Below are 16,836 nucleotides of genomic sequence, written 5' to 3' on the forward strand. Positions count from 1 at the left end.
TACTCTGCTTTAGTGAGGCCACATCTGCAGTACTGGCTCTGGTTCCTGGTGCCCCCATTCAAGAGAAACAGGGAACTACTGGAGAGAGTCCAGTGGAGGCTACAGAGATGCTGAGGGGATGAGGGCATGTCTCTTACAAGGAAAGCTAAGAGACCTGAGGCTCTTTAGCCTGGAAAAGAGCAGACTGAGGAGGATCTTCTCAGTGCTTGAGTATCTAAAGGGCAGGTGTCAAGAGGTCAGACTATTTTCAGTGATGCCCTGAACATGAGGAAAACAAATCTTTACTATGATGGAGCTGGAGCATAGGACCAAGACAGGTTGTACAGTCTCCTTCTCTGAGATTCCAAACCTGCCTGGATGCAATCCTGGGCAACCTGCTGCAAGTGATCCTATTTTAGCAGGGGTTTGGACTAGATGATCTCCAGAGGTTCCTTCCAACAGCTACCATTCTGGGAGTCTTAACAGCTCTGAGCTGCATGAAGCAGCCAGGCTCCAGTCCTGCTTTTTAGGAAGCACTTCTTCATGGAAAGGGTAATTAGATGCTGAATGGACTGCCCAGGGAGGTGATGGAGTCACCATCCCCGGAGGTGTTTAAGGAAAGACTGGATGTGGCACTTAGTGACACGGTCTAGTTAATGTGGTGGCGTTAGGTCATAGGCTGGACTCGATGATCTCTGAGGTCTATTCCAGCCTCCGTGATTCTGTGATCCCCCTCCCAGCCCATAGGCCCACAGCAGTAAGCATACAGCCAAGACCCCGCAGCCACAACGCTCTCCACGCCGCCCCAGGCGCCCACTGCCATGGCGCTCCCGGACACGGGAGGGACCACGCGGCGGGAGCCGCCCCAACCCGCGGGGGACACGTGGCGAGGCGGCGCGGTGACGTTTCGCCGTGACGTCTGACGTCGTCGGCGCGGCAGCGTCCGCCCCCCTCCCAAGATGGCGTCACTGCTGCAGTCGGAGCGAGTGCTGTACTTGGTGCGCGGCGAGAAAGAGATGCGGGCTCCGCTGTCGCAGCTGTACTTCTGCCGCTACTGCAGCGAGCTCCGCTCTCTGGAGTGCGTCTCGCACGAGGTAACGGCGGCCCGGCCGCGCCGCGCCCGCAGACCGGGTGGATGGGGCGGGACGTTGTCTTCTCTGCGCGCAGTGATTGGATGGCTCTTGTGTCCCTCATTCGCTCTTTGCCTTGCTATTGGTTGATGGCCTGGCTAAGGGGTGGGCATAATAGTGCCTCCATGAACGCGGTGATTGACAGTGAGTGCGAAAAGGGGCGGTGCCTTGTGTTGGATTGGCCCTACCTAACTGTCCGTCGGCGGAGGTCGGGCCTGATTGGCTGAGACCTCTATACTGGGGGCGGGGACGGCCGCGGGAGGAGGCTTCCCTTGGTTGGGATGTGCCCGGCTGGGTGGGAGCCGTCCTTCTATGGGGCCTGGCCGGAGGAGTAGGGACCCTCCTCACCCCTCTGTGGGGCTCGGGGAGAGCCGCGGGGATCCCCAACCCCTCTATCGGGCCCCACCCGAGAAAAGACAAGGCCATCTGTTACCCTTCCGTGGGACCCGGCCGAGGCAGCAGGGCTACTCCCACTGCTCCGTGGGGCCTGGCCAGGGCGGCCTAGAGCACCTTGACACACACACCTCCCTGTCGGGCCCGGCCGGAGAGGGGTAGAGTCATCCACCGACCGTCATCCCACTGTGGGGTCTGGCCTTGAGCGAAGGCTGAGCAGGGCCGGGAGCTCCTGCATCCTTCCCAGGCTCGGGCTGGTGCTGTTTCACAGCGGGAGTGCTGTGCTCGGATGGCCCCCGGGGCTGACTGAGATTTGCTGGATGTGGTGGCAGTCGCAGCAAAGTGCCCTGGCAAGGTCTGAGAACATCATTCTTCTTTTGAGGAAAGCATCAGGACTGAGAGCATTTGAGTTTATTTCCACTTGGGTGAGCTGGAGCCTTAAGGTGTAGGTTATCATCAGTCTGGAGCCATCATCAGTCTGGAGCCATCATCTGCTGGTGTGTGTGGCCTTTCAGGAGCACTGCTTCACGTTCTCATGGGCAAGCCTTGGTCCTGGGGCTGCTTGTTTGTCTGTTGTTTCAATTGACAAAATTATTTTGTGACAGCAGCCAGATGCAAAACATTCTGAAACCTGTATCTAACTAGCATAACCACAAGGGCAGAATAAATGTAAGCATACATTCACAGAATCACAGAATACATCCAGTGGGAAGAGACCTCAAAGATCTTCCAGTCCAACCCTCCACCCAGCAGCACTGAAGGGTCAATGCTAAACCATGTCCCTAGGCACCACACTACATAAACACCTCTAGGGATGGTGGCTCCAGCACTGCCCTGGGCAGATCATTCCAATGTTTGAGAACCCTTTCATTGAAGAAATACTTCCTAACATCCAGCCTAAACCTGGCCTGGCTCAGCTTGAAACCCATTTCCTGCTGTTCAAGCAGGAAAACAGAACTCTGGCAACTGCAAAAGCTCAACACCCAGTTGTCCTTTCCTGATTTACTAGGCAGAGTGGTTTAATCTATCCCAGTTTAAGAAACCTTCTGACTTTAGGTTGCCAAAGATCAAAATCTGGTTGAAATGGGCTAAAATATCAGATAACCCAGGGCTGTCTCAAATCTTTCCTGACCTCACCTGTCTGCTGGGTGACACAAAGCCTTATGAAGTGGTGCAGCAGAGTTTCAGGCTGCTGCCAGCATGCTGCCCAGACAGAGGCATGTCATGAAGTGTGATGTGACTGTCTTCTTCATTAGGTGGACTCTCACTACTGCCCCAGCTGCTTGGAAAACATGCCTTCAGCTGAAGCCAAGCTCAAAAAGAATAGGTAAGGTTGCTTTGGCTTTGTCCATCAAGACTCCTTCTTTTAAAGAGCTCCTTCCTCAGCTGACACCTGAATTGCATCACTTCATACTACCTTTTAGTCTGGTTTGGAGAAGTGTCTCCATGATGTATCTGTCATGTGCTCTTCATGCTTTAGTGTTCTTCCTGACCTGTTCTCATAATGCAAAGAGCTTCTTAGTATCACCCACTGTTTCCCATTGTTGCCATTTTTATGTTGACTCTGAACCCCTCCTGTTGCCTTTTTTGTTGACTCTGAACCTCTATTTGTTGCTGTTTTTATGTTGATTCTGAACCTCTCCTCTTTCCTATTTCTCATTGTTGCCATTTTGATGTTGACTCTGTACCTCTCCTGTTGCCATTTTTATGTTGAGTCTGAACCCTTCCTGTTGCCTTTTTTATGTTGAGTCTGAACCCCTCCTGTTGCCATTTTTATGTTGAGTCTGAACCCCTCCTGTTTCCTTTTTTGTTGACTCTGAACCTCTATTTGTTGCTGGGTTTATGTTGATTCTGAACCTCTCCTCTTTCCTATTTCTCATTGTTGCCATTTTGATGTTGACTCTGTACCTCTCTTGTTGCCTTTTTTATGTTGATTCTGAACCCTTCCTGTTTCCATTTTGATGTTGATTCTGAACATCTCCTGTTGCCACTTTTATGTTGAGTCTGAACCCCTCCTGTTGCCTTTTTTATGTTGAGTCTGAACCCCTCCTGTTGCCATTTTTATGTTGAGTCTGAACCCCTCCTGTTGCCATTTTGATGTCGATTCTGAACTCTTCTGTTGCCACTGAAGCCTCTTTTGCCTCTTTTCCCTAATGCTCTTGCAGAAGATGAGAAGCTTAATCTTGGCTTGCTTGTTTGAGAGCCTTTTCCTTGGCCTGAGACCCCTGTCAGAGTGCTGTCTTACACATCTTCGTCTCCACAGGTGTGCCAACTGCTTTGACTGCCCCTGCTGCATGCACACCCTTTCCACACGGGCCACAAGCATTCCTGCTCCACTGCCTGATGACCCAGCCAAGACTACCATGAAGAAAGCTTATTACCTGGCCTGTGGATTCTGCCGCTGGACTTCCCGGGACGTGGGCATGGCAGACAAGTCTGTTGGTAAGTGACAGTCGAAGACAGGAAGCCAAACAGGGCCAGGAACCCCATTTGTATGACAGATCAGGCTGTGGCCATATGATCTGTATAATAATCTGTCTAGGTTTGGAGTCATGGTTGGAAATTCACACCAGAGTGTTTGTTGCTGAAGTCTCTGCAGAGCTGAGCTGAGCTAGTGGAAAGTGTGACCCACTTCTGTGCTCACGTTACCTGACTGTCAAGCAAGAGGCTTTTGTAGTTGGTGTACTCTGACAGCAAAAGTACCTAATTTATTTTCCATCACTTCTGTTTGCTGAGGCTTATCCCAGAGTTGCTAGTTAGTGTTTGTGCTTGGCTCTTCTCTTCGTGACAGCACTAGAACAAAGCTTTGTTCTGTTTCTTGGTGCATAAGGCATGCAGAAAACACCTGTCGGGCTCCAGAATGGGGGGCCAAGTGAAGCAAGCAGATCCTCTGACTTCCAGTGTTGGTGTGACTGAAGGTTGGGAGCTGCCAAAGTGACTCCTGCTAAAGTGGCTCAGGTGCTGTCCTGAGTATCTCCAACAGCAGCTGTTTAAAACCACAGCCTAAAAGCTGGTGAAGCATCTTCAGCCCAAACCCGACTGCGAAAAGCTTTCAGGGGGGTGTATTTGTGAGCCTGAAGGATTGCCATGGGAAGTGTGGCAAACATAGGGAATGTTCTAGTTCATGAATAAACCCAAGACAGTTGGCTGTTGGGTGTGATTTATGTGTCATCATGTCTGCAGATCTTCTGCTGAGGACTTGTGTGTTCTCTGTTTCTCATGCAGCTAGCGGTGGCTGGCAGGAGCCGGAGAATCCTCACGCACAGAGGGTGAGTGAAGGGGGAGGCTGTGCTCAGACACACCAGCTGGAAAGAGCTGTTAGAGGCACCAGGCCCTTTCAATGCTTTTTCTGCATCTATATAATCCTTCAGATTCCAGTTCCAGTTCCTAATCTGCAGCTTGACTGAGTTCAGTGGAAGGAAGGCCTCTTAGAGGCTCTCCCATGGATGTGGCAGTATAAAATCTCCTTTTCAGAAGAAACTCAGTTGCAAACATCATATCTAAGGGTGCTCTTAAAACCACACCAATGAGTGTGCTGCTTATGTGTGAGAACAGAAGCTGTTTTCCAACCAAGAGTGTGTCTAAGATCTGGAAAACAACTTCACCTTTACTACCCTGCCCTGTTGCCTCTCAGGGCTCCACTCTAAATGTGAGCAGCCTCGAGAGTTGAGGGGAAGATGCTGTTTCCTCCACTAATCCCAAATTGCTCAGTTTTGGCCACCTGCCATGCTCTCTCCAGGCACAGCAAAGGCATGAAGAAAATCTCAGCTGTCTGACTGCAAAGTGAGAACTGGACCCTGCTCTCTGATAGGCATTGTTCCCAAAGGAGGGGTGCTTTGTCACCCACAGTGTGAGTTAAACCCCACAGGCTTCTTTGTGCCCTCCAAACTACAGCTAGTGCTAGGACAGAGGGAAACAAGTAGCAGGAGTTCCAGCTTGTTCACAAACCAATGCTGCAGCAGGTCTGGCATTTAGTTTGAAAAAGAGGAGGCTCTTCACTCTCTACATCTACCTGAAAAGGCATTGTGGAGAGGTTGGTGCTGGTCTCACGGGTAGTCAGTGATTGATCAAGAGGGAATGGCCTCAAGCTGCACCAGGGTAGGTTTAGACTGGACACTAGGGAAAAAAAATTCACAGCAAGAGTGGTCAGACCTTGGAATGTGCTGCCCAGGGAGGTGGTTGAGTCTCCAACCTTGGATGTCTTTAAAGGTCAATTAGAAGTGGTGCTTGGGGATATGGTTTAGGGGGGCACCTGGTAGAGCAGGGCCAGTGTTTGGATGTGATGGTCCCAGGGGTCTTTTCCAACCTGAACGTTCGTGTGATTCTGTGATTTATTCCCTGCTCACTGGGTAACTGTCCCTTTTCAGCATTTGTTCTTCACTCACTGGGTAACTGGGTCCCTTTTCATCCCTCCAGATCAACAAACTGGTTGAATACTACCAGCAGTTGGCTCAGAAGGAGAAGATTGAGCGGGACCGGAAGAAGCTGGCGCGCCGTCGGAACTACGTGCCCCTGGCCTATTCGGTGAGCTGGGAGTGCTGTGCCCTCAGAGCAGGAGAAGAGATGCACAGCAGCCTCACATCAGACAGTTGGTAGCACAATGGGGCTGCTTGGCTCTATTATTTTATTGAGAACAATGTGCTAGGGCACAGGAGTTTCTTCAGAGACAAGTAGTTCTACACCCATGACCGTGTACTCCATTGCCTCTCTGACAGCGCCAGAAGGGTTTGCAGATGCCATGCCAAGCAGTGTGTTAGCCAGCAGTGAAATGCATTGGAGCTGCAGCCACCACACCAGTGCTGGTGCCATGCCAAGCAGTGTGTTAGCCAGCAGTGAAATGCATTGCAGCTGCAGCCTCCACACCAGTGCTGGTGCCATGCCAAGCAGTGTGTTAGCCAGCAGTGAAATGCATTGGAGCTGCAGCCACCACACCAGTGCTGGTGCCATGCCAAGCAGTGTGTTAGCCAGCAGTGAAATGCATTGGAGCTGCAGCCACCACACCAGTGCTGGTGCCATGCCAAGCAGTGTGTTAGCCAGCAGTGAAATGCATTGGAGCTGCAGCCACCACACCAGTGCTGGTGCCATGCCAAGCAGTGTGTTAGCCAGCAGTGAAATGCATTGGAGCTGCAGCCACCACACCAGTGCTGGTGCCATGCCAAGCAGTGTGTTAGCCAGCAGTGAAATGCATTGCAGCTGCAGCCACCAATCCCCACACCACACCTGTGGTAGCCCTCTCTGAGCACAGCTGCATCCCACAGCTCGGTAGCGCTCCGATCAGCATTGTCTGGCACTTTCCTGCATGAAGTCCTAACTGAAATGAACCTCAGGGTTTGGTTGTGGCCTGGATGACTTGTCACTGGCAGGGAAATGCTTACTTTGTTTAGCTGGGTGCATATGCTTGCTACTTCTCAATTAACTGTGCTTGCTCTGTGCCCTTGCTTGTGTCTTATGGCTGCATTTTTTGTCTCCGTTGCTACCTGCTGCTATTTTGGGGGCTCTCCACAGCAACACACTATACACGTAGTGGTAAGTCCTTTCACAGTTTCTGCTGCTGTTTAAAGCTCTCATGGTACCAACTGAAGGGGAGTAACAGGTCCTGCTCTCCACCCTGCCTCAGGGCCTCTGACTTGGCTGTGCCTAGAACAGGCGCAGGTGAAAGCTCACTTGTTAGAGGGTAACGTGTGTTACAAAACCCACCCTGGGTTTTGTTAGTTTGCAAACAAGGCAATGTCTTTGGGTAAGTAATGTGCATTTGGAAAGCAGGTTTTCACCAAGCTTAGCTGAGACACAACCATCTGTCTGCTTGAGGCAAGTGGCACTAGCACTAGTCTGCCTGTCCTTGAAACGTCACTAGGGAGGACTGATGCTTAGATTGCTCCTTTGGTGAGAGTTCAGGTTTTGAGTCCTGCCCAGAAGGAAGATTTCAGCCTCCAAGCACCCTGGGTAGAGTTCATCTGTTCCTGTCAGTTGGTGGTGCCTGGTGAGGCAGACCTGGATGCACTCCTGTGTGGTCTACCCTAAGTGACCCTGCTTTGGCAGGGGGGTTGGACTCAGTGATCTCTTGAGGTTCCCTTCCAACCTCTAATGTGCTGTGATACCTGTAGGTAGTCAGGCTTGGAGGATCCTGAAGCTTCCAGCTGCTTTGAGCAGTGCTGCAGAGCATTTCAGGAGGATTCATCCCCACACTGACCCATTTCTCCTGGCAGCTGAGTGCTCTCATTCTGTACTACTTGACATGCAGTTGCTCTGAAGAGAAGATCAAGGGAAAATGTGTCAGTAGTGCAGGCTGGAGATTTAAGAAAAGAGCAAAAGCTTTGCAAGTGGTAGCCACATCCATCTGTCTCTCCCCATCTGCAGTGCAGGGATAGTTGTTTTCTTCTCACTAACAGTTTGAACAGAAAAAAACAATCATGGAATTGTTAGGGCTGGAAGGGACCTCAAGGCTCAGCTAGCTCCAACCCCCCTGCCATGGGCAGGGACACCTCACACTGCAGCAGGCTGCTCACAGCCACATCCAGCCTGGCTGCAAACACCTCCAGGGATGAGGCTTCCACCACCTCCCTGGGCAACCTGTGCCAGTCTCTCACCACCCTCATGGGGAAGAACTTCTTCCTAACATCCAATCTGAATCTACCCATTTCTATTTTCCATTCCCCCCAGTCCTATCACTCCCTGACACCCTCAAAAGTCCCTTCCCAGCTTTCTTGTAGCCCCCTTCAGATACCAAAAAGCCACAATTAGGTGTCCTCGGAGCCTTCTCTTCTCCAGACCGAACAGCCCCAACTCCCTCAGTCTGTCCTCATAGCAGAGCAGCTCCAGCCCTCTGATCATCCTCATGGCCCTTCTCTGGACATGTCCCAGCACCTCTAGATCCTTCCTGTACTAGGGGCTCCAGAACTGGCTGCAGTACTCCAGGTGGGGTCTCAGCAGAGCAGAGTAGAGGGGGAGAATCCCCTCCCTCGACCTGCCAGCTGTGCTTCTCTTGATGCATAGCCATCTCAGGCATAGTGCACTGAAGACCTCTCCCTTTTTGCTTTCCTTTGCTTGTCTCCCTATGCTTGTCATGCATCTTAAAGAATGAGTTTACAGTGGGTCTCTTTGCCCTGGCAGGAAGCAGACCTGAAGCTGAGAGTTCTGTTTTTTCCCTTGTAGGACAAATACGGCCTTGGCACCAGGCTTCAGCGGCAGAGGCCCGGAGCACCCATCAGTGCCCTCGCTGGACTCTCGTGAGTCTTGGGGTTGGGATTACCTCTGTGGGAAGGGCAGGAGATGCAGGCAAGAGAGAGCAAAGCAGTTTCAGGAAGATGATGAACATAGTAGCAGATAGCAGCGAAAGGAGCTTTCTTCTTTGGAGCTTTAGAGAGGTGTCAAGTCCTCAGGCGCCTGTGCGGCATCAGCTCCAGATGTTTTGCTTTCTCCTAACAGAAACAAGTGACTGCTCAGGTCCTTGTGCAGTGTTACTGTTGTGATCTCAGCTCTTCTGTGCTGTGGTGCAGTTACTGCTGTTGCTGTCTGTCAGAGCACACCTGCTGTGTTTCATAACCAAGTTGTCCCTCACTTCCTTTCAGCCTGAAGGAAGGAGAGGACCAGAAGGAGATCAAGATTGAGCCAGCTGATGCAGTGGAAGAAGTGGAACCTCTTCCTGAGGATTACTACACAAGACCAATCAATCTGACAGAAGGTAACACCTTCACATTCTGTCCCTTTTTTGCCCTTCCCTTTTATGATGCTGGGCAGTGCCTGCAAGCTTGTCCCTGGGCTTCCCTGGTGACCTCAGATTTGAGTCATTTTTATGCTGGGCTTGAAATGATAGAAAATTTGTGACTTCGGTGATTTTTGAATGCAGCCTCAGCTTCATGTGGGACATGGAAAGCTCAGAGCCAGATATGTCAGGCTCTGTTCTTTCATTTTCTGGCTGACCTGAATTTCTCTGCATGTGAAGTGTCAGGTTTTGAATGGAGGAAAGAGCTGAAGTCTCTTATCAGATAATAGCAGGAAATGAGGAAGCGGCTGAGCTGCTGGGGAGTTTGAACCAAAACTGACCTATTAAGTGACAATTTTGTATTCCTTTGACATCACTTTGGAACAGCTTGCATACACTTGCCAGTTAACTTAGCTGGCTCCTGATTTAATCAGCCAGTGTTGTAGGCTGGTCAGTGAAGCTTGGGAGCAAAGAGGAGAAGCCAGCAGGCCCAGGAAATGACGTGGCCTTGCTGCTGAGGGGACTCTACGTAGGACAGATGTTCTGGGGAGTCCTGCAGGCTGATAGCCTGCTGATTTTAATTAATGCATGAATGCTTTGGGGAAAGGGCTGGATCATCCTGGCCTGCTTTTCTCAGGAGACTGGCAGCATTGTGTGAGTGTGATGCTGGTAAAGAAGACATCTTCCTTGATTCCCCGCAGCGAGGCAGAAGCTGCCAGGTGGCTCACTGCCTCTGAGGCACTGGGAACAGTCAGGAGCCAGTTTTTTTCAGAGAAGCCCATGGGAAGTTGGCTGCTGGAGTTCCTTGCCTCAGGAACTATGTGGGCACTAATTCAGTTCTGCAGGCTGCTTGCTGAGAAGCTGTACATTGTACTCATGCAGCACCCAGCTGGGAGGCTAACAAAGCTGTGGAAACCCATTTGCCCTTGGAGGGAACAGAACTTATTTTCTAGATGATTGCAAAATTCTGTTTCCACCCTAGCTGAGCTTTGAATAGAGATCAGGGTCCCTTATTTCTCCAGGGCTGGCACTGGTGTTGCTCTCCTGTTACAGTGCCCAGTCAGGGCAGCCTTTCATACAGCTGCTACCTTCCGTTCATTCACTGCCAGAAGCAGTCAGACTTGCCAGTGGCTTCTGAATTGTTGCATGTAGATGAAATGGCCAAGAAGGCCAAGGGCATCCTGGCCTGCATCAGAAATAGTGTGGCCAGCAGGAGCAGGGAAGTCATTCTGCCACTGTACTCAGCACTGGTTAGGCCACACCTTGAGTCCTGTGTCCAGTTCTGGGCCCCTCACTTTGAGGAGGATATTGAGACACTTGAACATGTCCAGAGAAGGGCAATGAGGCTGGGGAGAAGTCTGGAGCACAGCCCTGTGAGGAGAGGCTGAGGGAGCTGGAGTTGCTTAGCCTGGAGAAGAGGAGGCTCAGGGGAGACCTTACTGCTCTCTACAACTGCCTGAAAGGAGGCTGTAGCCAGGTGGGGGTTGGTCTCTTCTCCCAGGCAGCCAGCACCAGAACAAGAGGACACAGTCTCAAGCTGCACCAGGGGAGGTTTAGGCTGGAGGTGAGGAGAAAGTTCTTCCCAGAAAGAGTGATTTGCCATTGGAATGTGCTGCCCAGGGAGGTGGTGGAGTCCCCATCCCTGGAGGTGTTCAAGAGGGGATTGGACGTGGCACTTGGAGCCATGGTTTAGTTAGTCATGAGGTGTTGGGTGCCAGGTTGGACTTGATGATCTCTGAGGCCTTTCCCAACCTTATTGATTCTGTGTGCACTGCACTCAGGCAGCACATCCTCCAGCCTAGCTGGGGTTGCAGTGCCAGAGCCATGCCTTTGTCTTGCTTTCTGTCGTGTGCCCAGTGACGACGCTGTGCCAGCGCCTGCTGCAGCCTGACTTCCAGCCCATCTGCGCCTCCCAGCTCTACCCACGCCACAAGCACCTCCTCATCAAACGCTCCCTGCGCTGCCGGGTAGGTCATGAAAGACACAAGAGCTGGAGGGTTGTGGCCAGCTCTGGCTTCCCCAGTTCCAGAGAGACAGGGAACCGCTGGAGAAGATCCACCAGGGGGCTACGAGGGAATGGAACAGCTCACTTACGAGGCGAGGGGGAGACACCTAGGGGTTGTTCAGCCTGCAGAAGAGAAGGCTGAGAGGGGCTCTGATCAGTGTTGACATACACCTTAAGTGTGGGTGTCAAGAGGATGGGGCCAGTCTCTTTTCACTGATTCCCAGTGATAGGATGAGGAGCAGTGGATGCAAACTGGAGCACAGGATGTTCTGCCTCAACAGGAGTCCCTGGGTCCAGAAGTTGGGAAGGAGACCTGGTTGGTTTTGAACATTCCCTTGAGTGAAATTAAGGCACAAATGAGGCCATGTATCAAGACAAGACTATTTATTAAAGAGAGAGAGGATGGAGCAAACAACAGACAAAGAAAGAGAGGCCTTGAGCACAGCCCTGTGAGGAGAGCCTGAGGGAGCTGAGGTTGTTTAGCCTGGAGAAGAGGAGGCTCAGGGGAGACCTTACTGCTCTCTACAACTGCCTGAAAGGAGGCTGTAGCCAGGTGGGGGTTGGTCTCTTCTCCCAGGCAACCAGTGGTAGATTGAGAGGACAGAGTCTCAAGCTGCACCATGGAAGTTTAGGCTGGAGGTGAGGAGAAGGTTCTTCACAGAAAGAGTAATTGGCCATTGGAATGTGCTGCCCAGGGAGGTGGTGGAGTCACCATCCCTGGAGGTGTTCAAAAAAAGGATTGGCTGTGGCACTTGGAGCCATGGTTTAGTTGTCAGGAGGTGTTGGATGTTAGGTAATAGGTTGGACTTGATGATCTCTGAGGTCTTTTCCAACCTGGTTGATTCTGTGAAAAGGGAGTGAGACAATGGAGAAAGAGAGAGCAGGAGAGATAGTTACCATCCCATGATCCATCTTTGGTGGGGGGAGAGACATCCTGGGCTGCTGCCTCCAGCCTGGGATGTCCTCAGTGATGTTTCCCCCCAGTAAGCTGGCATAGCCCAGGGCTTTTATTATGTTTGTGGTGCTGGCTGTGACATTGTTGTCTTCACTGTTAGAGGCCAGTAATGCTGTGGTTGGTGGCAAGAGTTCTTGCAGCTCTGATTCACCAGTGTGTGACTGCACACTGTCTTTGGGTGCTGACTGAAACCTCCTTTGTCTTTAGAAATGTGAGCATAACCTGAGCAAACCAGAATTCAATCCAACATCTATCAAATTCAAGATCCAGCTGGTGGCTGTGTAAGTAAAAGAAGGGGTTGGGGAGGACTTGGGTCATGCTGAGTTGCTGCCTTCTGTTTTCATTTCTTTTGTGCTCCTGATTTGACCTCTTGGCACCTCTCAGGATGGTGCAGTCACCCTCCTAATGCATTCAGCTTCTCTGTAGTAGGTTTGCTCCCTCATCTTCTACGAAGTTTGCTGAAGATTTCAGCAGTCTGAAAAGACCTTGCAGGCTGTGCCAGCCCCACAGAAGTTTGTAGGATTAGGCTTGTATAGAAAAAGGCCCTGTCACTGTTCTGTTTCCTGTAAGCTGAGCTCTGACAGCGTTGGCCAAGTTAGCTGCAGGCCGTGGGTCACACAGCCACACGATCCATCACGCTCGTTTGCTTTCTTCTCGTTGTAGTAACTATATCCCTGAAGTCAGAATCATGTCTATTCCCAACCTGCGCTACATGAAGGTCAGTAGTCCCTCCCACATGTGTCTGGGGGTGAGGCACAGCTGGGAGGTGTGGATGTGGCACCTTTTTGGCAGGTGACTTGGTGTGGTGATTGTTGCCCAAGGGTTTCGCTTACTCCCTTCGGAGAGGGTGCGGGGCTTGAGGGCGTGGGTGGAAGAACACTGCATGTAGGTTACCACCTACTGTGACCTCTGGCATCACAAGCACATGCCACTAGCTGAGCAGCCAGAGGTGTGGAGTGGAGATCTTGGCTAGGTTCCAAAGAGTTGTATTTCCTGTATTAAGGAGGAGTGCTGTGTGCCACCGGCACCTGCCTTGGGGACTTAGGGTGTTTGCTCTCCATCCCTGGAGAAATGCACTTTTGGAAGGTGTTGGAACAGTAACAGAAGATGGAGGTGCTAACAGTAATGATGAATTTTAGGTTAATGGCTTCTTGAACTCTGATTCTTGAATCTCCCCAGGAGAGCCAAGTCCTTCTGACTCTGACCAACCCAGTGGAGAACATCACACATGTCACACTGCTGGAGTGCGAGGAGGGAGACCCTGACAACATCAACAGCACTGCCAAGGTACTGTACCCTCCTGGGGTGTGAGCCCAGGCCTCTCCCAAGGCTTCCCACTCCCCTTTACCCTTCCACATGGCCCACTTTTCATAGGTCCTTCAGTCCCTGCTGGCTTTGTTGAATTTTCCTCCTTGGAGCTTAAATAACTGTCACCAATGTAAACATCAGAACATAAAGGGTCTGGAAATTCAAAACCCATTGAGAGCCAGAACCCCAGGGTTAAGTACCCAGCTCCACTGGTGCAGTGGTAACCAGCTGGTACTGGAGTGGAGGAAAGACAGGAGAAATCAGTTCTCTGTTAAACCATAGTAAAGCAGCCCTTCACCAGGGGAGGGCTCTCTCCTGCTCCCAGTGTAGGTGACAATCACTGCTGAAAGGCTTCTTCTCTTCATGCTCTGCTTCAGGTGGCAGTTCCTCCCAAGGAGCTTATTCTGGCTGGCAAAGATGCTGCAGCAGAATACGATGAGCTGGCAGAGCCTCAAGACTTCCAGGATGACCCTGAGTGAGTGTTGTCTGTCCTGGGGGGATCCTGTCCCTTTAAATCTTGGCCCTTCCACCAAGTAACTCCCTCTCCTCTCTCCTTCACCACGTTGAGGGCTTTTCTTCAGGTTTTATTGGGAGGATGTGTGAGGTGTTTGGGAGGGGAGTCAGAGCTCAGCAATGCAAATCTCTCTGCTATTTGTGCTTTAGGCTATTCAGGAGATGCTTGTTCCCTATGAGGCAAGTGTGCTGTTGCAGCAGTTGACTTCTAGGTGGTAGCATTCCTTCTCTCCAGGAATGCTCTGTGCAATCCTTTCTTTTGTGTGGAGAAGGCTCCCAGTAGGGGTAAGAACTGCACAGTAGGTGTGTGATAGAGTTGCCTTCAGAGTATGTTCTGCAGCCTTGTACAGAGCAACTGCAGGTGTAAACTGTGGCCCTTTTCTGCTGGATACATAATGCCATGGCCCAGGCATGTTCTGTCAGAGGGCTGTGCCAGCAGCTATCAACTTAGAGGGAGGTGCCCACGTCCCGCTGGTGAGGCAGGAGGGGCTGCGAGTCCCCCACGAAAAGAGCAGCAGGGAGCAAGCTACAGACCAGGGCAGGGCACATTCAGCCATAAACTGAGCATCCCTGTTCTGTGGTGTTGGAACAAATGAGCTCAATTGTTGGAGTTGATGATCTGGGAGGTCTTTGCCCACCCCAAACAATTCTGTGATTCTTAAATGTCTCACGAGCATTGTTTGCAGACTTGGCTGACCCAGCGTGCCTTTGTTCTCGCAGCGTCATCGCCTTCAGAAAAGCCAACAAGGTAGGAGTGTTCATCAAGGTCACCCCCCAGAAAGAAGAGGGTGAGGTGACCGTGAGCTTCAAGATGAAACACGAGTTCAAAAACCTGGCTGCTCCCATCCGGCCCAGCGAGGAGGGCGAGCACCCCGCTGAGGTCATCTGGCTCACCCATCACGTGGAGCTCAGCCTGGGCCCGCTGCTCCCCTAAGCGCTCCCCGCGCTCCGGCCCCCAGGGCTGGCTGCAGGATGGGCTGGCACAGCCAAGACAGCACCTGCTGGAACCTCCTGCCAGAGCTCCTTTGTGATGTGTGGGTGTGTGCCACGGGCCGCCGGAGGCGGCTGAGGGTGCCGTGCTTCGGGATGGTTTGTTCTCTCTCTTTGTCCTAGTGCCCACTAACTCCTGCTCTGCTTCCCCACGCTGCCACGGGCTAGTTTCACTTGCAGCACGTCTTCTGGCACACAGAAAGGTCTCCCTTTCTCCACATCCTTACCACACCTGCCTGAATTTGGTTTTGTCAACAGAAAAGAACCCATAACTGGTTTACCTTCCTGCCAGCCCACAAACCTGATGTCACACACAGGGTAGTGAACTACTTCCTTTTCACAAGGAGCTGTGCCCTTCCAGAACAAGCAGTCTGGGAGGTGGCCATGGCTGCTGCCTTGTGGGCAGGCTGTTGGCAGCACCACGATGCTTTCTCTTGGTTTTCTGCTTCCTCATAGGATACCTCAGCTGTGGGTGCTCAGGATGTACGACCCTGCCCCTCTTGCTTAGCCGAGGTGACAGGTTCTCACACCTTTGTGTTCTCACAAAGGAAATGATCAGTTTGCCTTTAAACTCCAAATGTAGTGTACTGTAGTGTTCCTGGGTTTGACTGGCAGCAGAGCCCACCCGTGTTTCAGGGCAACGTGGCTGCATGATGCATTGTGAGCTGAGAGTTCAGGCTCTGCTACAGCTCTTGGCTGGGGCAGGGATGCTCTGGAGAAGCTGCTTTGCAGTGCTCAGCTCAACTCACCTGTGTTGCTAGGGGTAGTGATCAGAGTATGAAACCTGGAAAGTTAAGATTAGATCTGGTATACTTCAGGCTGTAGAGGCTGTTTAGGTTCATTCTCTTTTTTCCAGGTAGGGTGGGTGGGATGGGGCTGTAAAGGTGGAAAGACAGCTACATGTTAACTGGCATGCACTGTACCCTGTGGTGGTCTGTGCAGGGTGTAAGTTGCCTGTAGTCCAAACTAAAATAAGTGATTAAAAGCAGTGTATCTAGGATACTGAATTACCAGTAACCACATAGCTCAGTGCAAGCAGGCAAGATCACTGTTCCTGCAGAGCATTCCCAGTTCAGACAGTGACATTTGTTAAGCATTTCTGATGGGCTTTGCTGTGCTGGGAAAGGTTTGAACCCCAGTCAGCCGTGGCCGTGCTGCTCAAAACAGCTGTGCCACAGTTCTGCCAGCCTGGAGCTGCGAATCCTCTGCAGGGGCAGATGGAATAGGGCTGCCTGCTCTGCTCTTGGGGGTAGGTGATGATGCAGCACCCAAAAACATGAGAAGCCTGCTGTGGTGTGCCCGGGGAGCACACGCCTTAAGCCCAGTCCTGCGGCAGGTCTCCCAAGCGGTGAGGCATCACGTTTACAACCTCACGTAGGTTACACACAGATGTACAGCATGAGTTTGAGAGTTGTACTTCATAGTTAATGTCTAGTGCTAGTGCCTGCTGCAGCTTTGCCTGTCCAGATAACACAGCACTTAACCTCTGGCTGTGACTTCTCTTCAGTAGCCAAACAGCTGCCACACTAAGAGGGCAGAGAGCCTTCCAGGGGTGCGCTGGTGGCTGTCCCCTGCACCGGGCCTGCTGTCTCTCACTGAAAACAAGGCAGCCAGTGACATTTATGGTGTTCTAAACAGTCTCTCTAGCCCGGTGAATTGTTCCTCCCTCCCCCTAGGTGCTTGTAGGCGATAGGAAAGGTGTCGGCGTGTCCCTGCTCTGTCCTCTATCCATGCTCCCTGGGGCGCTCGCCCCTTCCCGACTGTTGCCTTACTGCTTGACGTCGTGTAGTGACCTCCAATAAAGCAAACGTGGCTCTCGGAGTCTGTGCGCTGGTTTTTTGTGCTGTTTCTTTTACGCTGC

The 16,836-nt window shown here is 51.7% G+C and overlaps 1 protein-coding gene across 2 annotated transcripts; it reads left to right on the forward strand.

Moving 5' to 3' along the window:
- Positions 1–901: 901 nt before the first annotated feature.
- On the forward strand, positions 902–16,790 carry DCTN4 (dynactin subunit 4). Of its 2 annotated transcripts, XM_009911469.2 has the most exons (14): positions 902–1,073; positions 2,759–2,829; positions 3,766–3,944; positions 4,728–4,771; positions 5,919–6,026; positions 7,008–7,028; positions 8,655–8,728; positions 9,071–9,183; positions 11,062–11,171; positions 12,372–12,445; positions 12,828–12,882; positions 13,344–13,451; positions 13,850–13,947; positions 14,706–16,790. In XM_009911469.2, the coding sequence occupies exons 1-14, from the start codon at positions 939–941 to the stop codon at positions 14,917–14,919; spliced, it is 1,404 nt and encodes a 467-aa protein (XP_009909771.2). In that variant the 5' UTR covers positions 902–938; the 3' UTR covers positions 14,920–16,790. The 2 variants fall into 2 exon arrangements, with proteins under 2 accessions (XP_009909771.2, XP_009909779.2); XM_009911477.2 differs by lacking the exon at positions 7,008–7,028.
- The last annotated feature ends 46 nt before the right edge of the window (positions 16,791–16,836 follow it).

Source organism: Dryobates pubescens, chromosome 16 (assembly GCF_014839835.1).
Source record: "Dryobates pubescens isolate bDryPub1 chromosome 16, bDryPub1.pri, whole genome shotgun sequence".
Taxonomy (NCBI): domain Eukaryota; kingdom Metazoa; phylum Chordata; class Aves; order Piciformes; family Picidae; genus Dryobates; species Dryobates pubescens.

Coding starts and splice junctions, on each gene's coding strand:
- DCTN4 (XM_009911469.2), top strand. CDS start 939: ATGGCGTCACTGCTGCAGTCGGAGCGAGTGCTGTACTTGGTGCGCGGC. Junction 8,729..9,070: donor AGTGCCCTCGCTGGACTCTC/GTGAGTCTTGGG, acceptor ACTTCCTTTCAG/CCTGAAGGAAGGAGAGGACC. Junction 13,452..13,849: donor ACATCAACAGCACTGCCAAG/GTACTGTACCCT, acceptor GCTCTGCTTCAG/GTGGCAGTTCCTCCCAAGGA.